Source organism: Zootermopsis nevadensis, unplaced genomic scaffold, assembly GCF_977971745.1.
Source record: "Zootermopsis nevadensis isolate Lab colony 2312 unplaced genomic scaffold, Znev_1.0 Znev_ptg000017l, whole genome shotgun sequence".
In the NCBI taxonomy this organism is placed as follows: Eukaryota; Metazoa; Arthropoda; class Insecta; order Blattodea; family Termopsidae; genus Zootermopsis; species Zootermopsis nevadensis.
In genome coordinates, this window is record NW_028259149.1 from 14,608,495 (window position 1) to 14,635,754 (window position 27,260).

At 35.5% G+C, this 27,260-nt stretch overlaps 1 protein-coding gene and 1 long non-coding RNA gene across 8 annotated transcripts; one reads left to right on the forward strand and one right to left on the reverse strand.

The window, feature by feature from the left end:
- The first annotated feature begins 30 nt into the window (after nt 1-30).
- DCTN1-p150 (dynactin subunit 1) lies at nt 31-26,406 on the forward strand. 7 transcript variants are annotated; one of them, XM_087350571.1, is made up of 28 exons: nt 31-195; nt 1,252-1,445; nt 1,930-2,084; nt 2,568-2,594; nt 2,717-2,773; nt 4,929-4,952; nt 5,552-5,684; nt 6,540-6,656; nt 9,228-9,408; nt 10,213-10,457; nt 11,155-11,342; nt 12,182-12,341; nt 12,542-12,748; nt 13,126-13,299; nt 14,049-14,181; nt 14,378-14,568; nt 15,271-15,408; nt 15,816-16,004; nt 16,672-16,915; nt 17,796-17,998; nt 18,311-18,412; nt 18,792-18,917; nt 19,960-20,134; nt 20,987-21,171; nt 22,067-22,186; nt 22,687-22,842; nt 23,334-23,423; nt 23,747-26,406. In XM_087350571.1, the coding sequence occupies exons 2-28, from the start codon at nt 1,269-1,271 to the stop codon at nt 23,885-23,887; spliced, it is 4,038 nt and encodes a 1,345-aa protein (XP_087206697.1). In that variant the 5' UTR covers nt 31-195; nt 1,252-1,268; the 3' UTR covers nt 23,888-26,406. The 7 variants fall into 7 exon arrangements, with proteins under 7 accessions (XP_087206697.1, XP_087206695.1, XP_087206693.1 ...); XM_087350569.1 differs by having other exon boundaries at nt 1,267-1,445; XM_087350567.1 differs by having other exon boundaries at nt 59-77; nt 1,267-1,445.
- LOC147873675 (uncharacterized) lies at nt 11,336-14,126 on the reverse strand. Its single transcript, XR_015535522.1, has 3 exons — nt 13,993-14,126; nt 13,613-13,780; nt 11,336-11,835 (listed from the first exon to the last, which is right to left on the reverse strand). It is a non-coding gene; the product is annotated as an uncharacterized LOC147873675 (long non-coding RNA).
- Nucleotides 26,407-27,260: the final 854 nt, after the last annotated feature.

Genomic DNA, 27,260 nt, shown 5'->3' on the forward strand with positions numbered 1-27,260 from the left:
GTGTAGAAAGAATTTAATCCTTTGTCTCGGGTCCTGTAGATGTCAGGTGTGTCGTGGCCCTAGGAAGGGCAGGGATGGTCAGTCAGGTTATGTTTTGGAAGTTATGTTATATTCCATTTTATATATATATATTTCTCAATTTTGGAGACAATTATACGTAAGCGGACATAGGTTGGGCACAAAGGATTACAGTAGGTGAGAATGTAGTATTGAAAGTTTTTTTAGATAGGCCATATTAATGCTGATGACTGTCTTCTGTGATGCTGGGCGTATAGTCCGTTAGAAATTGACTGACGGCGTTTGCTGCCTCCATCATGTCATCATGAAATGTCACCATATGAATGATGTTTTAAAATAACCGACTCTGTGACGTTTAATACTTGAGAATCTGACATTCAGCTGGTCAAGAAATTACCCGAAGATTCATTGCTGTGTTAACGAGAGTTTGCCACTGGACCCTATCTTAAGTTAGATAAATCCAATATAAGCACTTAAATTTAGATCTCGATTCACTTTATAACCCCAAATTAAATCCACGACTTTCAAGCTGTTCTTTGTCGCCTAATCAAAATTTAATACACATTTCTCATCGTCTGTATGCAGAATACCATGTTCATCTCATATTCCTTGCTTTGATCAATCTAATAATGATCACGTTCATTAAAGATTTAGCAGCAATGTATGTATGTATATAGTGATTTTATCTTGGATTATTTTGATGAGGTCATGAACATATTAGTTTTATGTTGATTTGTTGCTAGATCAACTACCATATAGGTGATTAATAAAGTTTCTGTGTTTTGCTATGGTATTTACGTATTTGCACAATAAATAAGCATTATAAGCACAGACCAAAAATTGATGTATTCCATTCAATTCCATTTTCTTATGATTTCAATAGATCTCCCTTGTCAGATTCTAAAATGTGCAATTGGAAAACAATGACAATAATGCTTTAAGCCATACTGAATATTAAATGTATCAAATAGTTGTCTTTAGTAAACATTACTATAGGCTTCTTTTAAATGGATATTATGTAGCATAACTAGTTTTATGTGTGTATTGTATTCCATGAGAATGTCATGTAATTAATTGAATTAGAATGTCTGTTACATTGGAATCTGCACTGATTGTTCTCACTAATTTAATTTACACATGGGATTATATTATACTGAAATCCTCAGGGTAGTCAAGTGTTTTACAGATGTTGAGCAGTGTTCCATCTAAATGAATTCTTAATTTGGAATACAGTTTGCTTTTTTTCAGATATGGCTGAAAAATCACTGCGTTTGAATCAGCGAGTTGAGGTGACTGGGAAAGATGTTCGTGGTGTTGTTGCTTATGTTGGTAGTACTATGTTTGCAAGTGGAAAATGGATTGGTGTTATACTTGATGAACCAAGAGGAAAGAATAATGGGACAGTCCAAGGAAAATCATATTTTCAAGTAAATATTCATTCGTATTTATTTCACAGTCACTTTAAACATACTACTAACTGTAAAGGTCTTCAGGTTTTTATGATGTGTAGCTAATCTTGTGAGTCATTTCAGATTTTGATGGGAGATAAAGTTCAGATTGAGGTCTTCTGTGTTGGGAAACAGCCTACCAGACTGCAAGGTGTTGTAGCTAATCTTGTTCAATTTTTGGATGTGTATTGTGGTAGGAGGGTTTTCCATAATTTTGGAGAACCTCACTGTCTCCATGTCTGGTATGAAGTTACCATCAAAAAGTAGTAATTTAGGTTGTATGCTGACCAGGAAGATCAGTAAATGGCTTGTATTTGTTATAAAATACTTGTGTCTTAAATGCAGACATATTCTCAATGTTGAATTTACAAAACAACTTTGCAGAAGTATCGTCAGTGTGTAAATTACAGTACGACTTAGGCAAAATATATAACCTATGGTAAACATGTTGCTTTTGTTTTAGTGCAAAGAGAACCATGGGATGTTTGTGCGACAATCACAGCTGACTTTATTAGATGATTCTGGTATCCCAATCAGTGATGCAACAAGTCCATCTCCAGGTGCTTCCACTGCAACTACTCCTGATGATGGTGGAAAATCACGATCCAGATTAAGCAGGTGTGTAAATATTTATTTCTTGGCAACATATGTGTGTATATGTGTCTTATGTCCTTGTCAGGTTTTGGTTTGATGTTTTCTGCTTTGTTTTAATCTAGCAAATAAAATGGTAATTTATCATGGTATTACTGTCATGTCAGTAGGAAACACACAGTGATAGAAACCAGTATTGTGATTGTTCAGTTTATTAGCAATTCCTTTGGTTACATATAATGTGATATGTGCGTCAATCAAAATACTGTTTTCGGTTGTATCTTTTGACAGATGATAGTGGTACTTTAACAAACTACAATTGTTACTCTCTGTAATGGATTGAAACTAACCAATAGATGTTCAGAAAATATGACAGAATCTCAGTCTGAGTGTATTAGATCAGAAATTTTCAAATGCTGATGCTCATTGGAACTTTCTAAACATGGCAGTTAATGTGTTAACACTACTTAATTATAAATAACATTCTCTTTCTGTGCATTCATGGAATAGCATTCGTAGGAAAGCTGAACCCACTACGTAAGTAAAAGTTTAGAAGGTCTGAAACGTATTTTTTTTGCGGTCGGAGTTTGGTAAACTGTAAAAAAAGAAACTGTACTTAACTATGATATTTATTTCCTTTGTGCTGCAATACAAATTAGTGTGAGGCGAAAGTCATCTCCTGCCCATGGTCCAAGAACTAAACAAGAGAAAATGAGGTACAGTTACTTTGAATTTGCTATTATGGGCTTTGCAGAATACTATATAATGACATATCGTGTAATAGTTGGTTATTCTATGCCTTTGTTGGTAGTATAAAAATACTGTTATTGAAACCACACTCACCTTTTGTAATTTGAACATTTATGAGTAATGATTATTTAGCTTCATCTGAAAGTGATCACACTGTTTTTTTTAATGATGTTCATAGATCTAAGTGTCAGTACTTTTTGAATTTTAATTTTTTGAAGTGAATTTCATTTGTAATAATCACTTTGTGGCTGCACATGTTTATACTTATTCTACATGTAGAATTTTGAATATACAACATGAACTTCTATTTAATATTTGAATTAAAAGTTATTTAGTATAATGTTATGATCCAGGACCACTCAGCCAGTAAAGTCGCTTCTTTAGGCAGGGCCACTGGGGTCCAGTCCCAGATTGGTGGATTTTTCTCTCTGTCACTATTTCCAGGCCAGCTCTGGGTCCTATTCATTTATTTTCAGGAGCTTTCTCCCCAGGTAGGAAAAGAGGCCAAAGAATAATAATGACTACTTAATTCGATGTAAAATCATGGTGCAAAATGCATGGAGATGTAACTGCTGACCACATATTTACCGTTCATGGCATGTTGTTTGGCACAAGCAACATGCATATAAGTGTAATAGTCTATTACAATTTGCCATTCATTTTCACATCTGTGGCTTCATATTTAATAATTTCATTGATGTTTTATTTATATATCTTTATTTGTACCTTTTAACTACCTACGTTTTATAGCATTGAATGGTAGGATAATTTATGAAAGGATGTGGAAGGAGTGGTTATGGCGAATTTAAAATTACAGTCAAAATTTGCCTGGAGAGACCTCTGGAAACCACAAGAAATCTTATTCAAAATAACTGGTTTATGGAAGAGATTTGAAACCAGAGTCTCTTGTGTTGAAGCATGAATGATAACTTCTCAACTATGATGGTTGGTAGTGTTATGAAATGATTTATAAAACAACTTAAATAAAAGTTCATGTTATAGTTGAGTGTGTGGAATCAGATGTTTGTAAAGATTTTATTCAGGTACTTTTGTAAACATGCCTTTAACCTATTGTGTACTAATTATGAAGCTCACTCATGGGCATTGACCATGACTTTTTTGTAGTCAGTACAGCTGCAAGTGACGGTGGAGTGACTTTTAAAGGAGGACAAAATCAGTTAACAGAAGCCTCTGATTGCATCACATTTAAGTACAGTGTACCTGATCTCAGGAATTGAGTGCCTATGTTTTGAAGCATTATGCTTTATGAAGTATTTTACTTACATAAAAAGTGATTTTAATGCCCAAAAAGTGTCATATTTACAAGTAATTTTTTATGTAGCTGCCATTTGTTATTTAGCAAACACAGGACAGTTCTCAGTTTCTGTTCACACTCAATCACCACATTTTGTGTGACACAATGTCTGCATTGACTCTTTCCTTTAAATGCTAGAGATCACAAATTTTTATTGAATAGGCAATTCTTAATGCATCCTTTCTCAGGGAAAGAAATTTGATAAGGTCAGATAGGACTTGTAGAAGGCTGCACAGTTGGCCCACCATTTGCAATCCATTCGCCCAAACACCAGGCATAACATTTTCTCTGTTGCTTTTTTCTGAAAAATGTTGGAGCACCATCTTGTTGGCATTCCAGTTTAAAGTTCAGTGTTTTCTGTTTCTGGAAATGTATACCAGCATACTGCTTTCTTTTGAGCAGTGTTATCATACTGAGAAAAAAGTGAGCCTTAATGCAGGTTTATGCTTGTGCTATGCCATTGTCACTAATTGTAACATTAATGTCACAATAAAGCGAAAGGAATGAAAATTTCAAGAGACTTTAAACATTTAAAAATCACGAAAGACTTTCGAGTTACAAGCTGTGTCACGTGGCTGAATGGTGAATAAACCATATCTTCTGCCAACGTTTCGAGAGCAATCTCTTTGTATGTAAATTATTTTATGAAATGTATTGCTTTAAAATGTGGCATTCCTCCTTGGCAGCCTGGTGCATATGTGTGTGTGTATATATATATATATATATGTGTGTGTGTGTTATAGTGTATTATATTGAGAGTAGTAAATGTGTTCTGTTTGATTTATGTGTTGGTAACCATCTTGCAGGACAATACCTGGTCGGAAAACCAGGTAGGAATGTCCTCAGATAACATGTTTGCTATATTAAATAGGGTATAGTATTTGAAAATTTGTAATTTCCTTTCTCTTAATTCATCCCACCAGAAAATAAAAAATGGCATAATCTTTGTTTTAAATGTATGCTTTAATAATTACAATGTGCCCCTTGGTGTGAAAGATATTTTGACCAGCATTTGCTAGATTTGTAAAGACGTGATAAACCTTTTTTGTGCATGCCTATTACAAAAATGCTTCCTTACAGTGTCTTTGGTAATATATCTTCTACCTATTTGTACCGACTGGAAGAGTCCAGGCATGTAATTCTTTTGTTTGTGGTATTATTCTTGTTGCGATGATGCCAATTTATGTTTACTGTATATTCGTAAAGCTTTATTATACTGTATAAATTGTAATATAATGTTGGTTGTTAGTTACTACTGTTTTCATGAATGATCTTTGTTTCAAGAATCATAAAGGAATTAATTTATTATAAATTCCAGAAATATATTTAGTTTTATAGTGTAACCTGTTTTGGACTATAGTAATTTTATACAGTAGATTTACGTGGTAACTGAATAATTTGTTCTTATTTGAGAATGTATGATTTTCAGTTCAAGATTGTCACTGGTTAGCAGTCGTAGCCAAGGTGATTTTCCTGGTAAAGATGATTCTGGGTTTGGTAAAGACCTCTCCAACCTTCAACAGACATCTGAGCCGACTTCCAAGAGAGCTTCTTTTATTGAGGTATTTTTTGTCATTTTCATGTTGTTTCTTTGCATGGTAATTATTATGTTCATTGTATTCTTGTGAAATGGAAGGTGTTAATTTCTGTTCTGTAAATGTTGACACTAGGAATAATAGGTAGATGATTGGAATTTATGGATTTCAAGAAGTAATTGGAAGAATTTTACTTCTACTAGAATTTATGGGTGTTATGAAGTAAAGGGCAATGAAATCAAGGAGTGTGAGATGGGTTGAACATGTATGCATTGGGTACAACATTCTAATTGGAAAAGCTGAAAGGAAGAGACCACTTCAGAGATGTGACAAAAATATTAAAATGGATTAGTATTTTAATTTGTTGACTGAGAATGATGTGCAATTCATCTTTAGTTTGTGGTGAAATACTCCTATAAATGTTTATGAACTCCCACACATGTTTTGTTGTCTAGATGTTTTTTTGTTTACCCCGAGATTGCTTTTTTGTATTCATTTCCATACTTCTGCATATTAGTCTGTCATTAAAGATGCTATATTTTATAGTTATTAATTTATGTCTCTTGCTGACCTCACCATATAGATCGAGGCATTAGAAAGTAGGCATTGTAAGTTCTTCCCATAATTTCTTATTTGTACATTGGTCTGTGGTATGAAATTTGGTCATCCAAAAACTTTAACTTCTGTGTCTCTGTGTGTCATGTATTGTGATATTTTGTCTGTATGGAACTTAGTACTGGTGTTGTGAATTTGTTTGGATGTGGTGTGTCTTCTGTTAGTATTTGTTGTAGCATTCAGTGAGGCTTACTGAGTGAGTATCATAACATATGTGATCTGCATCACCTTTTTTCCAATTGTTGCAGATATTATTTTATGTTTCAGAAATTCTCTACATCCTCTAAACAGAGCACTCAACTATCTAAGCAGGTTCATGTAGCCCTCAAGCACGCTTCAAAAAGATTACGAATGTTGGCAGAAGCTAGCATTGGGGAGGAACAAGTAAATGTGCTTTTTCTCTCTGTTAGTTTCCGTGAATTAAAATTGTTTCTGTCTTTCTTTTGCTTGATTTCTTTCTTGGTGATATGTTTCTTCTTCGTGCCTTGTTTACTGTAACAAACGCTGTGTATTCAGAATATGAACTGAGTGCTCCAATCTACATTCATCAACTTGAATGCACAGAAAGTATTTTTCTTTTCTCTGCATATGTGCTGTATGCCCTTGTTTCACACACTATAGACCACACCATCCTATTTCAGGATTTACGTAAGTTACATAAATTGTTCCTTCAGGTTCCTTCTTTAAAAGATTTTTCATTTTGACATTCCAGCTGTAATTTGCAGACTTGAAGTGATTGTTGATTAGTACCTTCTTTGACAATACTGTTTCAAATGCGTATGTTATGCAGCATCAGATGAGATGTGAGAATGGCCGTGATAGTGACTAGGTAAGAACTTGGAAGTAGTTGTGGCTTGTTTCAAGATTTTCTCCAGGCATTTGCCTTTAGGGTCTGAGGAAAACCATGAAAATCCTCAATCAGGGAAGCTTGTAACTCAGCCAAGATCCAAATGAATGCCAGCCTAGGGTGTCAGTTGTACACCATCTTGCTTGGAATATTTACAGAAACATCAAAGAGTTCATTACAGATTCTACCATGTCTCTAAGAGACAGGAAAAATCACATTTGTTTTTGGAGCAATGGGGTGAGTATTTAAGTTATGAGAGGGTTATAATGGGGCAGGATATTGTCCTACAACAATGATGAAGACTTAGCAAGAGTTTCCATCAAAATTAACAACACTTTGTTGCAAGTTTTGATGTGGGACTGCAAGAAGATAATGCACTTCTTATATGATCTAGACTGCACTGTGTATAAGTGTTACTTACTTTTCTCTGCTTGTAATGTAGCGTCGTTTGATCAATGTGTATACCACACAGACCTGTTATTGAGCATGAGCAGAAGTGAATTTGCCTTCATTTATGGCTCCATTGTTAATGCCACTCACTGCTAATTCAGAAGTTTGAGACACTTTTGACATGAATACATTAGCCGTATGGTATGTAGCTTCATGTGATTTACACTATTGATACATTAGTATTTTGTTTTCATTTTTTTCTTTTTTCAAGTTGATCATGATGTGTTATTAAAGGAATGACATGGTAGCTTGCATTTTAATTTGATTTTGTTATAAATGTTACTTCATGTGGTGCTGATGGCTGCTGAATGGAAACTGGGTGTTCAGCTCCTTGTAGGGGCAGGGATTCTTCTCTTTGCCACCATATTTCACCCAGTCTCCTGTCTCTTGATACCTGGGGCTCTGGTATAAAACAGTCAAAACATACAGCTGACCACTCATTCCATTTAGTGCTGAGGTCTAGTCTGTAGATCTTTACTTCCATATTCACTACACCTTCACGTGTGGTGGATTGGAACAGAGGCAACTTTGCCTTTACGCAGATATGTTTTATATCACACTTTGAAATATACTGGATAGAAAACATCATCGTAACTTCACTGTGTTGATATGCATCAGAAACAATTGTTTGGCTAATATTACTCTAAAGCTTTGTTAGAAACTGGTTGGTTCTTACACTGTTTAATGATGTTACGCAGAGATGGCAGAATGATTGCGCACGATGAAACTGGAAAGAATGGTAAAGTGATTATTGACTATTGAAAAGTACTGTTCCAGAATTTTACTTACTGGACTGAGGGAAAGTATGGAAAACCTCAGAGAGTGCCATAATTGATATTTAAACCTAAATGCCTCCTAAACACAAGTGGACCACATGAACATTTAGCCAAACTACTTGGTGTTTTGAGCAGTCCTTTGCCATCTGCAGACTTAAAGTATCTGGAGATGATACAGGTGGATGTAGAGACTTGGCATTCTCAGTACGCATTCATTTTAAACACTTTGTATAGAGAATATGCAAATACTGACTGTATTGGGAATATGCAAATACGATGAAGAAGTCTTGTTTTGTTTCATACATGCATGCATATAACCCATTGACCTTCATTTCCTCTCCCTTTCCCACCAGTTCAGACACAGTAGAACATGACAGTACAGTCCAGTTGCATTGCCATATTTGTTTGGAATGTTAAAATTTGTGTAAGTTATTAGGCTGTGTATTGTGGTTATATTGTCTCTAATTATGATTATCAATCTTCATAGCAACTTCGTGCCTCTGCAATGATAAAAGGTTCCATTTTTTGAGGTTTGTGGTCCATTACACAGCAGAAAATAACAAGGATGATGGCCAGTAGAAGAAGAAGCTTGTAGCTTAACATGGGTTCCTTCTTTCTTGAACCAATTAGATAAATATAATTCATTTTACTGATCTTACTATATAATCTTTCTTTTACTTGAAAATGGGAACTCAAGTGGCTTGTGAAACAGATTGGACAATGGACTTTATCTAAAGAAAACAGTCCCATGGTGAAGCAAAAATAACATTAGATAGTAAAATTCGTACTTTGTGACAATATTTGTAAGGAAAATTGTGATATCGTATTTGAGGTTCTTTAAAGGGAAGTATATATATATATATATATATTTTTTATTTTCAGACAGGATTTGTGGAAACACTGAAGCCACAGTATATTCCAGGCCAAGCAATGATCTCTCCTGGTGCATCCTCTGGTTCTAACATAGTCGAAGAGAAGCTTAGCAATTTGCAGAATCAGCAGGAAATTGAGAATCTGAAATGTGAAGTGAGAGACTTACAAGAGAAAATTGAAACATTGAAAGGTATGCATGCATTTATTTTAAGAGTCTCTTTTTAGGTATTTATGTACAGATATAGATTCAAACATTGTAGTATTATATAATATAAAAACAATATTATACTTTGTGACAGTTCCTATTGTCCTCTATGCAGTGATGTGTGTGTGTGTGTGTACTAAAACTTGTCCAAGTGATTATCCCTTGCTGAACATGTGTAGACTTGATTATGAACTTGCAGTCTTATTACGTTGATTATATTTACATGACATTTTTGTAAATTTATGCATAAGGTCCTCTCATCCTTCTCAGATAATTTTAATTACATTAATTATATTCTGGGCATAATGTATTACAGAAAAAAATATTTGTATATACCTTAGGTTTATATTAACCTGTTGCTTGTAGCATGACATGCATAATTTTTCTAACTGAAGATATTTTTGAATTCTTGAAGAATATTCAGATGTCAGTTTTAGTGTCCTGAGCTAGTAAGCGTGGTGCAACTGTTGAAAATCAGCACTAGTGCAGGAACCACGGAATTTATTTAATGATACCATCAGTATCTCATACTATATGAATGATGAAATGGGAACCACACAAAGCCTCAGTCAGGATATAACTGGTTTCCAGGCTGAGATTTGAGCCCATGACTTCCTGAATATGAAGCAGGAGTTCTAACGTCTTGGCCATGGAATTTGGTAATAGAACATTGAAAAGTTAAAATTTTCCAAAATGCCACTATCCATTTTGTAGGCATTAGTATATGAATTAGTGACCAGTTTCTTTCACAATGTAGAGTTAAGTTGAGTTTACATCTTTTTTACATAGTGAAAAGGATGCAAGACAAAGAAAAATTAAAAGATTATGACAAAATAAGATTGCAGCTGGAACAACTTCTTGAATTCAAGTCCCGCATAATGGAGTCACAGACTTCTCTTCAGCGAGAAGTGCAGCGTGCTAAGCAGGAAGCTAGGGAAGCCATTGAGGCTAGAGACACACATGCTGAGGAAATGGCAGATTTGGCAGAGACAGTAGAGATGGCTACTCTCGATAAGGAAATGGCCGAGGAGAAGGTAAGGTCATTGAGCTGTGCCTATATTTCTGAACTGACATTTAATTAATTCAGTTTTCTTTTAATGGCATGGGTATCAATTTTATTTGATGTTGTTTTCACTTATTTAAATGTGCACATATTTACAAGTGGTTTGTCTGTTTTTATATTATGACATGCAAAACCTTGCTAGCCTTGGCAATTTAATTCTGAGTCAGAATTTACTGTATTTTACCAAATGCTTTATCTATCCATCCAGTGGTGTTAGAGCCCAAGTTTTGGCCTCGGCTTCCTTCTATGTGGGAGGCTTCCTTGTCTTTTAAGTGTGCATCTTTGAGTAGTGAGTGATAAGCCCACTGCCTCTGCACAATTTCTACCCAATCCTGATTGTCTGCTAGAGGCTTTATTAGATGCAGTAACTAAATATGCCATTTACTGAAAATGGTTCATTTTCTTGTATGTTCCAATAATTATAAACGTGATTGAAAATCTCAGTTGAAGGTTTTCACAAATTATGATACTCAGAAAGTTGTTTATGCATTTAGAAATTTTGTGTATTTGATATGTAAAATAGACCCTCTTTTAATTGACAACTTTTGAGTTGCAGTGTGTGTGGTATTTGAAAGGTACAATAAATTTGACATAATTCTGTGACATTCTGAATTAAACTAGGTAGGTTTATTTATGCATTGTTAATGTGACTGTAAACTTTCTTGCAGGCGGAGACATTGCAATTGGAGCTAGAAGCAACACGAGAAAGGATTGAAGAACTGACATTAGATCTGGAGATAATTAAAGCAGAAATATCAGAAAGAGCAGGAGGAGGAATTGGTGAATCCAGAGTGTCAACATATGAAATTAAACAACTTGAACAGCAGAATATCAGATTACGAGATACTTTAGTGAGGTAAGAAATCACAAATCGGACAAGTAGATGGGTGATGCTGTAAATTCGATTAACATCCACCAGGCTTTGCTATTTGCTCTGTTTATGTCTCTCTGATAAGTGCACTCATTAATTTTCCATGCGGTATTAGACTTATGACAGTTGAATGATAATGTAATAAATACACAATAATTAAGATGTGTTAATCGTAACAAAAATTGTTTGGTAAAGTTGTCCCTGTGCCTAAGTACCATGCCTTAAAGCTGTGTGAGCATGTGGCTTTAAAGCTGAATTTATTTTTAACATTGAAACTAGATGGAGATGAGTGGGTAGCATGATGCTTAGTGTGCTTTACTCACAGGGTATGAACCCTGTTAACCATTAAATAAGAAGTTTTCTTAGTCCCGTGTCCAGTCTTTGGATACAGTGGTAGCAAGGAGAAAAATTGCTGCCCCTGCCAAGAATCAAATATCAGTTGTCCTCCAGCCCATAGCTAGTCCCTTTATTGACTGAGCTGTATGAGCAACAAAAGTATTTATTGTTAATTAACTATATTATAAATTTCACAACAATCTTAGCATTATAACACAAGACAGTTCTTCGTGAAAATAATCTTACAATATCACACTGTTAATGTGTAACACGCTTTTACTCTCTGGTCTCCTCGTTTCATTCTAGCTCTAATTAATGTTTTATCACATTGAAACTAAAATATGATACCTGTGACACTTACTGGATAATCAGTTCTAACCTGCACCAAATGATGCACCACTTGATTTTTTTATGCTTGTAACATTCAGTTTCAGAGACAAATTGGTATCCCGGCAGTTACTAATTATTCCTTCGCATGTATGTTACAGAATGCGGGACCTGTCTGCTCACGAGAAGCATGAGTTTCAAAAACTCCAGAAGGATCTGGATCAAAGGAAGTCTGAGATTGCTGAGCTTGCTCGCACTAAAGAGAAACTGAGCTCAAGAGTAGAAGAAATGGAGCACCAAATTGCTGATTTGCAGGAGCAGGTATGCAGTTCAGGTGCACTCTTACTAAGGTGCTGCTAGTGTTTTTTGTATACTGTTTAAGTCACATATTTCCTCATTGTGTAATATCCTAAATTATGGATACTTCATTTTCAAGCATTGTAATTTGTGTCATTTCCTTAAATTAAGGGATTATATTTCATAAGCATAGGAAAGATATTTATAGAACAGGTTTAACTTAGGTTGATGCAGCACTGGGGGCAGAGGAAATGGTTCAACAATTGGCAGACTCCAAACTTACCCTTGAAGAACGTGTCAAGGATTTGGAAGAAGCCGTAGCAGATTTAGAGGCCTTACAAGACATGAATGAACAGCTCCAAGAAGGTAGCCGAGAACTGGAAGTGGAGCTGAGGGAGGAAGTGGATCTTGCTAATTTTGCTACTAGGGAGGTATGATTCATATGGATAACTTTCACCTTTATGGAGAGGGCTTGTTTGGTTGTCCATGACTAATGAGAAGAAATTTATGAGATGTTGGGTGAGTTACTGCAGTGTTTCTTAGGCTTTTCTACATGGTTTTACACTGAAATATAGTTCAGTTTTTCTCAGCACATGTACTGTTGTAAAATTATGTGTATGTGCACATTAATGCAGAAATCATATTCAGTTTTCTTTCACACTTGAAAAATTTTGTACATTGACATTTTAAGACCAAGTAATAAATGATAAAAGGTACAGAAAATAAAATATTAGTGTTACTGTGATTATTCTGAAAATATTGATGCTACTGCCTGTGTTTAAGAGAATTACACAATTATGTATTGCAGGCACAGCGAGAAAAGGAAGCAGCTTTAGAAACGCTGGCAGACCGAGAAATTACTATTGCGAAGTTCCGTGAACTGGTCCAGCAAATGCAGGAGCAGAGTCAGGAGCTGCAGCAACGGTTGGAGAGGGAATCCACAAAACCTGTTTCTGCTCTTCCAGAGATTCTAGATTTCAAGGTATATGTTTTCCTATGTTGTAGAAAGAAAATATGAACTGTTTCTAGTGGTGGACACTTTTCTTGTAGGCATTTAGTGTGTTACAGTTTGTGGGCTTCACCTAGTATTGTTAGGGAGAATGAAAAAGTGTGAGCAAATTGGAATGGTTCAGGACAGAGTGCAGCAATATCGTATATGTGAGAGTCTGTTTAGGTTCCATGGTAGATTTAAACAGATGTTAGTAATGCAATATATACCATGCTAAGTTATATGTCTACACATGTTATTTGCTGGAGGGCTAACTCTCTGGTAACAGAATTTGAAGGTTGAACACCTGTAATGCCAAAACCTGTTGTTGGACATGATCCTGGTCCGCTTCAATTCAGTTCAGATCTTTATAAACTGTTTCATTGAGATTATTTTAATATTATCCTGAGCAAGAAGGTTAGTTAAATTTGACTGAATTTTCCTCAGTCTCTCTGGTTGAATGCCAATACAGTACCTGAAAAAAGATATCATTTGTTATTATATTCCAATTTTATTCAGTACACTAAATAATCTTTGCAGTTAAACCACTGTCATTAAATAAAGTAAAAGTCAGTCAGTACCATCCTCTTTATCTTCTCCTGGGTCTTCCAGGAGGATTCTCCACCAAAATTCAGTGTATATTACTTTATGATAATTCATCTGTCATGACTTTTATAATTTTATTACCATAACAGTATTAGCTGAGGTGTGATGTACTGGTGATAATAGTTTTGTTCCTTTAGAAAATGTTTACTGAAAGTAAAGCCCATACAAAGGCAATTGATCTGGAGCTTCGACGCCTTGATGTCCAGCAGTCAAATCAACATGTGCAGTATCTAGCAGCATATATGCCTGAAACATTCATGAGCAGGGGAGGTATGTGCATGTTACACATAGTTACATCCTCATTGTCTCTCGTTTCCTAAATTGTGAGCCTTTTGTACAGGCAATGTTATTGTGGACTTGCTTGGCTTATAAATTGTATGCCATGGTAATTTGTAACATCTGAACTGTTCTTTCATAACAGGAGTACCTCTGTTCAAGTAGATTTATGTGGAGTGTTGTTTTGTAGGAGACCATGATGCAATACTTGTGTTGTTGCTGATTTCACGGTTGTTGTGGAAGGCAGAAATCTTGTTATCACAAGTGAGGGACAAGTTCCTGCCCGTTGAAAATATTGATCGTATTGCAGTTGTCAGGGGCCATGCTGTTGAACAGTTTACTTTCAAGTCAAGACTTTGTCATTATGTGTATTCTCTTCAGGTATGTATATTGTATTTGTTTTTACTCATTACTGGGTACAGGTGTCATAATAAGAAAGACGCAAGATTACTTCCCTCATAAAATCACAGATTCACAGAAAATAAAATATTAATTTTGTAGTTTTAAATCTAAATGCAGTTTGTTCCTAGTTAATCAAAGATTTTGTGACAGTATCTGTAATTAAATGTTTATGTGTTCTTAAAAATAAAAGATGGATTTACTCTGTTCATTATGACAATTAATTATTTCCTTGCGTGATTTAAAGTTTTCATGGCGGCGATGATGTTGATGGTGCTCTTTTGGTAGCTTCTGTGAATGATGTTGCCAGGCTTACTGCTTTATCTTGTATGTTCTACTTTGTAGCTCTTTGTGTTATCCAAATCATATTCTCATATGATGAGCATCCAGTCATGTAAAAATGTTATATAAAAGATGTGCAAGGTATTTATAAGGATACTGTGTATCATTTAAGCAGTTCAGTGATTTACCAAATGCACTTTAAATGTACTACTTTATACTTTACATGCAACAGATATAGATGCTCTGACAACTACAGATTATGACATAGATGTAATGTTCATTTCTATGTTTTTATATAAATTACATAAACATGCATGTATCAATACAATTCAACAATGATGATGAAAATAATATAATTCAGTCCTTTGAAGTATGTCCTCTATGTTACATGTGTATTTCTAGGCCACATTACATCAGTTCCTGTATGGACTGAATTCATGTTCACCAGACACACTCCTGAAAGTTGGGGCAGCATATCCTGAAATGGCAGTACAGGAGAAAGCTGTTGATATGTTTGTTGAGCTCCTGAGGAAGGACCAGGTACTTATTTTATGATATTCAACTACTGACAGGATTGAAAAATATAAGATTGCTGTTTAAAGAATTTTATCTGTTGGGGTAGTTGGAGTATTGTTTTTATTTTTGAGGTTAGTGGTTACAGATGGAACAAAACCCAGAACCCTTTGAGTAATAAACTTGTATGCTAACTTCTAGACCATGGTAAAAATATCCATGAAGATAGTGAGAATTAATTAGGTATAATTGATATAAACAAGTTCTTTTAAATCAACTGTTCAGTAGTTACAGGTTACACTGAAGTCGGATGACACATATGACAAAACTAAAGTAACTTATGATTGCTATTTTTGTGCTAAACTAATAATAATGTATACCATTGTGTAACTTGGAATATTTTAATGTTAATCTATTCATTATTTTGTTCACAGCTTGATGAAAATGTTACAACTGAGGCTTTGGAACGCTGTGTTGCCTATTTCAACACGGTTTATCCAGTACTTATAGGTACTGAGACTAAAATGAACCAAACCTATCTCCTGGGAGATAGTGGAAGGGCCTTGTCATCAGCGTGCGACAGTATCTGTACAGATGCTGCTGTGATCAAGACCTTAATACAGGTATTGTTCCTTCCTGTGAGTGAATACAGTGAAACTCATTGTTACACAGTGTTGTTAAATCACCAGAGAAGTTGTAGATCATAGGAAATTAATAATTTGCTATACTTTCCAGACTAAGATGCACCGGAATAGAAGACATGCCCAAGTTCTAGAGCGAAGCTTATGAAAACAATTACTATATCTCTGGACTATTTGGTTCATACAAATGTTAGGCAGCATTTTCCAGAAAAGATTAATACTGCAACAGATTTCAACATCTTTCACTTGATATAACTATTAATTTGAAGTAATCAAGAAATAGTGCTAATTTTTGCCATGTAAATTATGATGTGAGGCTATAATACTATTTATATATTCATGTGCATGAGATGCAAGAAATTTTGTTAATGACTGACACACATTTGTGCCATAGTGCCAGCAAAAGTATTTCTTACCATCGTATCTGATATTACAGAGTCTCTCGAGTTAAAATAATACAAGAGTCAGTATTGTGATAAGAGTCGAGAAGCTATGTCATTTGTTGCAGGAAATATGATTGTTTATTCTAGAACAAATGCAAAAAATTTAATTAAAAAAATAATATTCTGCTGAAACTATGAATCTGTCTTATGCTTTTGACACGTGCTGAAGGTGCAATTTGTCTTGAATTTGTGTTGCATTTAAACAGGCTGGTCAGGAATCTGAAGACATTGGTTCTCTAAGCCAGTACCTGGTTACTGCTGTGGATGTGATACAGCAGCAGCTGAAGCAGATCCGGCTTCGCATTCCACAGGAAGGGTCAGTAACTCAACTTGGCTTCTCAGATGATGTTACGGCTGTGCTACAGCAATGCTGTCACCATGCAGCAAAAGTGATGAAAACTCTGCAGGACATAGTAAAGGCTTCCCTTCAGCAAATTGCACTAGGTGGAGGTAAGAGGCGGTGTATGGTTATTAGTCTTTATAAAATATGTGACTTAGGCAAGTAGAACAAATTTATATTACTAGACTACCTTTTACATGTTCTTTACAAGAAATGCATCAGTTGAATGGGGGAATTGTGCCATATGCATGTTTCATATCTGAAAGTGTTGTGGTAAGTGAATTTTGATCAAATTTGGTATTAAGGGTCTGCACTAAGGACTGTTAGACAAACTTTATTTGTTGGTCCATATTGGACCAGTGTAACCCTTACTTTACAAAATGTTCCACTTTAATTTGACAGTTTTCTGTCAGAACAGGACCTTACAAAATATTGGTACGTAACATAAAGTACACATCACATTAAAGTGTACTACTTGTTTTTAAACTTATTTCAACAAGTTGAATACTTAACAAAATACAAAGGAAAATAATTTTATTATCTATAGTATGCCATTTTTGTGATGTGTTTTGCAACAGTATATCTGTCTGCAATAAATTAGCATCAAGGTTAGTGAGGTATGAAAAATTGTAAAGTACATAAGTATTACATTTTTGAGATTTTTTAAAATCAGATGTTGGTATAGTTGCATTTGTTTTTCTGTTTTGTACACTTTTGTGAAGAATATGAAGTTGGATATGGTAACTTCTGTAGGTAATTGTGTTATTTTCAGAGATTATGAGACCTTTTGTTAGAAAACTTGGTAAGAATTCTTTAATTTAAAATGGTTAGTGAGATTACAAAATTCATATTTGATGAGAGCACCATTTTTGAAGTTTTCTATGCATAACCTGTTTATGAATATCTAAATGCTGGCTGCATTTATACAGTAACCATCAGCTGTAACATCAGGCAGTGAAATCTAACTTATCAGAATACATTTGTGTTCAGATCTAGATGTGGGCCTACCTCATGACAAAGTGAAGGAATTTGCGCATGTATCAAGTGACAGAATATTTGAACATGAGGACTGTGGCCCTGTTGAGAGTTTAAAGACATCAATTGATTTCATTCAGACTGGGGTGGCAAAGATTGCACAAGCTATGCAAGATGGAGAATATGACATTAACACAAACTCCAGCACAGAAGAAAAGGTAAGATGGAAAGATTCACACCAAATACCACTGTATAGTACTGATCAGACAGGAGATTCATAGTTATCCTCAGTCCCGTTGTGGCAAATGTGACGATCGTACATTATCTTCATGTCAATATGATGGATTAAGTTCTTATCCTGCTCTTCTTACAAGAATGATGAAACTGAAGCAAGTTCTTCTGTTAAACATATGTGAACAAATTATGGTACATTGCCTGTATGTAAGTGGTACATTGTATGGAGAGAGTATATCTGTTGAACAGAGGAATTTATAGTCTGTAAACTTCGCTGTATTTGATAATGTTTCCAGCCTGTGCCACCTATTGTTCTAAGAGCCCACGTGGTCAAGAAAGAGTTAGAGGAAACTAAAAACCTGAAGCAGAAACTAGAAGCGAAGGAGGCGGATATAAAGGTAATTAGTGAATATTGATAGCATGATAGTTGCTATGTAAAGCTGCTAATCTTTCCTTAAAAAAAATCACTGTAACATTTGATAACAAATTTTTCAGAAAACCCAAATGTGAGAAACCACTTGGGAGTCCTAGGCGTAGATGGATGGAATGTATCTGAGAGAATTTGAGTGTGAGCATGTGGAATAGGATCAGGATAGGAACCAGGGGTGAACTGTTGTGAATACACTAATGAATTTTTGAGTTCCCAATTTCTTGGTCAGCCGAGCAACATCTAGCTTCTGAAGAAGGAATCTGCTCTATAGATACTGAAATTCCTATTCACACTTGCACGTGTTATCATAATAATTGGCGATAATGAAGTGAAATGTTCAATTGCAGGAGCTAAGGATTTCCTTGAAGCTTAAGCAGGAGGAAATGAGTGAGATCACTATTAGAAAAGAACTAGCAGAAAAGAAACTTGGAAATGTGAACAAAGACTATGAGCTGACTATTGAGAAGTTGCAGGTAAGTTAGCTGAGCCACAGGCATGATATTACTTCACATTTACAAGTCCTGGTTTTGTTGTGATCATTAACATGTATGATCACATTTGTAGGGCCTTATTCAAATTGTATGTCCTAACTTATTTAGACTCTGAAGAAGTATCATTAATTATTAATGTGGAAAGTGAAAATTGGTATCACATTTTTCCCAAAGTTTTTTATTTCTGTATATTATATGTTTAGAACAGTGGTTCTCAAACAAACGTTTGTCTGGCCCATATTCAGTTTTACATAACATTTACATGTAATTGTGCCAAAATCTAAGTAGACTGTGATAATTCTTTTTAACGTCTTACTTCCTTTGTTTCTTCTGTGAACCATTCCATAAGTTCCAAAACGAACATAATAAAAAGTAGAAGTGCAAGGTAGAATAAGAATTACTACTGGTATGTCCCCTTAGAATATTCTCCTATCAAATCCATACAGTTCTACCATTGGTGCTAACATAACAGAAAATAGTTTTTGAAGATCATTTTGAGTGCTGCTGTTTAATGTCTCGAATTTAGTGTATATGGTATCCTTGTAAACAGTTCTTGAGTTTGAGAAATAAAAAAAAAAATTGTTAGGAGGTAAGAAGAATAGAGGTTTGATTGTTGTTATCTATGTTGTATATTATTCATACCTTCTTTTTGAATCTCCTGAACCAATGTTTTTGGTATGATCTTGTCACCATAGAACACTTCAACTCTTTATATGATTTATACATCTTTTTCCATTTTCACACAAAATTTTATATTATTATTTTTATTCTTTGTTCTGAAAATATTTCACCCATTTTTACAGTAAACGTGTAGCAAGAACTGATAAAGGTGAACACTCAACAAAAGAAGCCACAAGCACAGTTACAGCCTCTTACAAAAAAATAATTTCAGTGACTGCTTTCTTTTGAACACAGCTTGGTGGCTGCACTTAAGTTTCAGTATCATTGAACTTTTTAATCTCTTATTTAGAGTATGCTTTGCTGACTCAGATATATGACAATTTTTATTCATTTGTTGTATCAGCGCAAACTGGATGATGCACAGCAGCTTTTGAAGCGGAAGGAGAAGGAGTTTGAAGAAACTATGGATCACTTGCAGGCTGATATTGACTCACTGGAAACAGAAAGAGGAGAATTAAAGGAAAAACTAAAGAACTACTCAAAGAAAGCACTAATAGAGGGTATTTCAAAAACAGCAGGTCAGTTGACTCCCTACCGTATGATTGCGCGTGTGTGTACATATATCCTCACACCGAACGTCGTGATTGAGTGTTTAACACCCCTGCTTTGTATTTGGGAGGCCCTGGGTTCAAATCTCTGCCCAAGAGACTTTCTATCATGACTGGGGGTTTTCGTAGTTTTCCTCAGTCCTTCCAGGCAAATGCTATAATAGCTCCTTAAATTAGGCTACAACCAATTCCGTCCACATCCTTTCCAATTCACTATCATCGTCTCATTTGACACTCTACAGTCCGTCGTAATAAAAAATAAAAGTTGTTAGTGCTTCATATTTGGGAGATCCCAAGATTAAATCTCTTATCGAACACCGGGCATTCTGAGATTTTCCATGGTCTTCTCAGACCAGGATAGTACCTTGGAATTTAGTCACGACCGCTTCCTTCCATATAATTCCTAATTCATTAATCATCACAATTTGGCGTGATATACATATACAGGATGATTCAAAAGGTTAGGGCCAAACTGAAGGAGCATTTAGAGGGACTGAGAGAGAACAACTTTTGACTAGGAATCTATGTCTTCCGAAGTTATCCTGAGCCCTAACCTTTTGAATCACCCTGTATAGTCTGAGCTACTGGAAAAATCATCATTAAATAAACTACATATAAATAAATATCCTGACTTCATTAGAATGTTATGATATGGTTATTTTTTGTTAATCCATATGGGTGTTGATATTTATTTTAATGATTTGTCTCTATTTGTTTCTGAGTCTAAAGTGCAAGTGTCTGTAGATTGACAATAGCTGATGACATATCTAATACTATATATTCTCTGAAGAATTCACTGCAGTAATGTTGCTATTTTATCAGTGAGTTCTCCTAGTCCAGTGCAGTACCCATCAACACCAAGCTTGCCTGCAATGGTTCGTGACTCACCACTTCTGATGCAGCAAATCAAAGACTTGAGAATTGCACTGAGAAATGTTCAAAATGAAAAACTTCAGCTCCAGACAAAACTCGCAAAGAATCAGCTGGACAGTTTACAGCCGCTGAAGGTGAGAAACTGTTATTTTTGAACTTGTGTTAATGATCATACATAAAAGAGGAAATACTGTGCAATGTGCATTAGTGGCTCTGCAAAATGTAATGATTCTATAAAGATAAGTGACAGTTACTGATTTATTATACTAGTTATGTTGGACGTTGTCAATTGTCTGACATGAGTAGGATGATTTTGCACTAACTCTATAAACATGTGAAGTCATTTCTACATTTATATGATAGATGCATGAAAAATTGTGTTAACAACATTAAACCAAAGTTAAGTTATGATAGAGGTATACTTGTGTGTGGATGAGAGTCATTAATAAATTATTTGTACTTTCTAGCTGCAAATATGTGTGATGACAGTGATAGTGAATCTGTTGTTAGTAGCAACTATAAAAATACTGAGAATATTTTAATAGCGAAGGCACTGTTAAACACCTGCTCATTGAATCTGCTGCCAAAAAATGATGAGTTGTTTTAGTGGTACTGCTGATGAACTGGTGATGGTGTGAATGTAAATGCTTCTAAATGTTTGCTGTATATTCCTCTAAATTGTGGTCTTTAAATGTCAAGTGTGTGGATTAGATTAGGGATTATGATTTTTGTAAAGTGTCTTTTTGTTAAGAAATGGCCATGTACTACATGTGGGATGGACTTTCAGGTAGAGGCCCTTTGTGCATTATCTGAATTTCAGTCACTGAGGTACATTTGCTAATGGGTTTATAGTCTTTCTGTGATTGTATTAGGTACTGTGCTCGACTGTAATCTTGAGACTTGCAAGGAATGCAGGAAGTCCGAAACAGTAAAGGCAGATGCTGTCTTTCCTCCTTCACCCCACATCCTCACCCCGCAAATCTCAAGATTACAGTCGCAAACAGTATATTTGTTTGTATACTGCTTCAGATTCCGAAGAAGAAAATAGTTTGCAGAGAATTGGAAGTTCCGAAGGAGCAAGATGACAAAGAAAACCAAGAGGAAAGTAACTTGGGGAATTTAGTAAAGAAAGCCTCAGCTTTACATAAAGTAAGTTACTGGTTATAATCAGCAGAGCCAGTACATTAGAATATTACCCCTGGTACTTTCTTTATTGCTGGGGCATTGCCCTTGCATACTCTCAGAATGTCTCTTTTTAAACTTTGAAAAATTATATAAAATAAAAGTCACAACTTAAGTCCTTTAATTTCTGATCTCTCTGTTTGAGGCAAAAGCATTAAGTATGTGCATTTTGTGAGCTGTTTCTATATTTAAATTCTGCATTTAAAAGTGTAAATATGCCATTAAGTAATGACCAGAACAGCTTTATATCAGGATTTGTATCAATTTCTGCCAACCTGGAACTGCATGCTAGACCACCTGAGACTTTAATTTGTAAGACTACTTTGCTGGAAACCAATTATCATGCCCATATAAAAAACTGGCAAAATTATAGTTTTTTATTATTATTAGGTTTTTTATAGGAGACAGCAATGAATTGGAGAGACACATATGGGTAACCACTGACACCGTGCCTTTTATATTTCCAGGAAATATTGCACGTGATGGTGAACCCTAAAGTTATTGACATTAGCTCGCGAGTTCCAGGCACTCCAGCATGGCTGGATAGATTGGCACCAGCAAATTATCTCATTCAGGAGGTGACTAAATTGCAGGATTTACAAAAGAGAGTTGAAGGACTGCAGGTAAGATTTGAGTGAATCACCTGGATTGAAAACAATTTAATATCACCAGAAATAAACTTTGTCACAATCCATTGTCATATTCACCAGAGTGAATTTGTATTTGAAAATCTCTGCAGAGGGGGCTGGTAGCTTTGACATTATTCTCATTTAAAAACCTCTTGGTCCAATCCCAGTCATATCTGTCTATGAATTTTTCTGCTCACAGATCGAAGCTTTCACTTCTGCTAAAGATAAAAACTTTGAGAATCTGAAGAATATTAGGCTCCTATCATGATTTGAACCTCATGTCAAACTGTAGGTATTTGTGCTGACCATCATTCTCATGATCGCCCTATCAGTGGGAGTACTGGAATTTGCTGTATGGTGTTCTCACCTCAGAAATAGATTCTGCCCCCTTGCATAGGTGGGCACAGGCCAGGATGGTCATCGTACCTGGAGGCATCACATACAAAGAAAGAAAGAAAGAAACAAATAATCTTCTCCACTTGCAGATGGAAGTTGTGCGGGAAGTTGCTAGACGGAAAGCAGGAGGCAGAGTGAAGGCTGATTTTGCATTTTTCCCATCTACAGAAATGACCAAGGTAAGATGCAGTATTAGGACCCTTCAAAAAGGTGAGATTGTAGGACAATAATATGTAATGTACTTGATTAGTTTACAGGAGCTTCTCATTTTGTACGTAGTTTCGTATGGGAAGATCACTTACCAGTCTTCCATAAGGAGATGTTTCACTGAACTACTGTATGGTATTGTTTTAGTGGCATTTATCTCCCCCTCCCCCCAACTGTATCCCAATTTCCACATTGGTTTTGCATGTAGGATCTTTACAGAACATCAAATTGATGCAGCGTCAGTATGAATGAAAATTTTACTTGTAAGTGACTACCTCTTTGGTTTTGGTTTTAGGCACTTCATGAAAGTAAACCTGAAGTGATTGGACATCTTACAATTCCTGTTACTGATAATCAATCAGCCAGCGCTTCTAATGTACCCCTTATCTTGAATGCTGAAACATTGATGATGTTACAGAGGAAACTATTGCTGTGAATTATAAACAGCAGATATTTTATAAATTAAGCATAATGTTAATCTTTATATGTAAATGAAGGCTTAATTATTGTGAATTGTAAAAATTGGAAGCACTTCTGAAACTGTTAAGTTTTGAATTAATTTCCATTTCTGATGTATTTTTGTTCGTGTAGCAAAGAATAACGTTTACAAATTTATATGCCAACTAAATAGAGCTGAATCGATTTTGTTAGAAGGGTCAGTAACAGTTCCTTCTCCGAGTGATCGTTAAAATTGAAACTACTATACGCCATATTATACCATACTATATTTAGGTTCATAGAAAATGCAGTTCTGACTGAATTCCATACTGAAATTTTATTTCCTCTAAAAAATTACATGAGATACATTCTGGTGGTTTAGTTTTCCATATTGTAACCTCTTAACAAATCGTAACTGATTCAATTTACTGAAACCAGCAACATGCAGTAACGTTCCTGCACGTCACTAGGCTCACAGAACATCAGGTCCCTGTTGCAAATGTTTGCAACAAATTTGAGGATTGTGTCTGCTTTGTGCCAGGACATAAATTGAATTTATCTCAAAGATGTAATGAGCCAAAAAGATACTTACTAATGTAATCAAAGTCTCGGACAGACGGACCTAACAGAGGGTAGGACCGAATGGAAGAGGAGAATTGAGGAGGCCACGGACCGGAGAGCCATAGAAGAAGAAGAACGTAACTTTTAGTCTTGTGTTAGAAATTTGAACAGTCAACAATCATAAAATATACCAGAATTTTCATTGTAAACCATATTTATAGCAATGAACTTTCACTATAGTAAACACTTCTGAAACTATGCATGAAATATCTAGCCTAGAAGCACTGACACATCTTGTCTGGATTTATTTGGTGTTTGAGATCAGTTGAAATGTGTCCTGTCATTTCTCAGCAACGTTTTGTGGTTATTGAGTATTATAAATTACATACAATGTAAGATTTGAGGTTTTCACATCGGTGAGTATGAAGATTTCTGTCTTCTGGGTTGTTGCGCCGTGTAGTCTGGTAGATGTTTGCCGTTTCCGAGGTCATACTGCCTCCGTCGATTCATCGCCCTGATGACGGAGGCAGTATGACCTCTGAAACGTTGGTAAACATCGGCCAGACTACACAGCGCAACAACCCAGAAGACAGAAATCTTAATTACATATTACCTTGGAAATATACTGAAAGAAGATTTCTTTATAGAAAAGCATGAAAATGGCCGAGTAAAGAAGCAGCTTTGTCAAATATAAAAGATACACTTAATGTTAAGGGTTGTAAATATATTTATTACAATTGTATGACTTAATATACTATTATGAGCCGGGATAGCTCAGTCAGTATAGTGACTAGCTACGGGCTGGACGACCAGGGTTCGATCCCCGATGGGGGCAGAGGATATTTCCTCTAGCCTCTGCGTCCAGACCGGCTCTGGGGCCCACCCAGCCTCCTCTACAATGGGTACCGGGGTCCTTTCCCGGGGGTAAAGCCGGCCGGGGCGTGATGCCGACCACTCACCCCCATCTAGTGCCGAGGTCAAGGAAGAGAGGAGCTATATCTCCACTCGCCCCAAACGCCTACATGGCATATAGTGGGACAAACTTTACTTTTTAATATACTATTAATAAAATCAAACTATATGAATAATGCATTGAACAGCTACAGCTTTGTAGAGAAATGTGTGTGTACACATACACACATACATGTAGACTGATCCAATTAAAATTTAATATATTTTATGATATGTAGTTTATTTTATATGTTACTGAGGTCAGACATTCACTCATAATCAATCTCACATATAAATAACATTCAATACGCAATTTTCTTGTATTATAAAAATTATTGAAGTTGTCATGTGACAATTGTGCCAGAGCACTGTTTGTCATGTGATGGGGTATAAGTCAATCAGTATCAGTCAGCTTTTGCTTTTGGTACTTCTCACATTTGCTTCAACTTGCCGAGCACACTTGGGGCATGTAGCATTGAATTTTAAATAGAGAAACATATTGTTAACGAGGAGAAATATAACTGGAAGAAATGTTTGTTGATAATTAATATAAGTGGTTGCATGATATTCCTAGCTTCGCAATGCACGGCAATTTCAACTGCACGCAAACTCTCGACACCACAAGCTTACAGCCGTGTGTCTGTGACAAACCTTAACTAAAATTTTACCAGTGGTACATTCGAAACATACGGATGTATGCATTCTGATCTTTGTGTGAAAAGGATGATCTGTGTTTTAATTGGATCGGACTATACTGCTACATTCAGATGTGTGCATTAGCTCTTATGTGATATATTAATTAATGTAGTTTAAATTACTTTATTATGTGTTATAAAACATGCTGAGGAGTAATTATGGAAATAATTACTGGTCTTTATCAGCAGGTATGTCATCACATTTATGACAGCTGATAATCTTAAGCTATTATGCATTTGAATATGAGGATCTACAGCTTATTTGTATTTGAAATATTTAAAGGCAAACAATAAAAATTGTCCTTCTGTATCAAGTTTTTATTTTTCTTCAAATGGAACTTATAAGGTAAAATTGACTTATTGTCCACTATTTTATGAAGGCAAGCAGATAACTGATTCATGGATGCCCTTGCAACTGCACTGGTTATATAGCATTGAATAGTAGGATGATTGTGGATGGAAATTTCGTTAAATAAACCATAACAGCATCCTTCAACGAAACTGATTGTGCAGATTCTAGTTGGCCGGTGGAATTCCTTATATTTGGAAACAACAGAGCGTATGAACTTTATCGTTTCTGTGCATAAAAATTCGTGAATAATCATCTGTAGCAAGAACGAGGTCGGAACCCTACTACAGATTAATACCAGGAGTGTGCTCCATTGAGTCCGTTTAGTTCAAGTAAAGTACACATCAGACAAATGAAAATAACAACCTCCTAAGTCAATGCTTCTATAAACTGAGTTGTTCGTGAATTATTATTCACAAGTAATAAGTTACACTGCACATATTATGCAAGAAAGCTCTATTGTAACACTGCTAGTGAACCTAATTGATCCCATGCAACACCGCAAGCATGATAAGGCAGAGTGCACCTTGTACCGCGCAACCACCGGAATTCGCGTAATGAGGGTTGATGCCACCCCTCCTTTCATAACAATTTCTGTCCTGTGCTTTATAATCTGAGCAGTCCATCATCGTACAACAAAGAATAATCAGCATTGCTTTTACTATGCCGTTATATATTAGGTCCCGGATTCTGCACCCAGAGTTGTCACCTGCGTGAATGCAGGCGCTCAATATACATTGGAGACTGCTTTAAAATGCACAACTGTACTGTATACCACATTTTAACAATAATGTGTTATGCTTGTGCGTTATGAG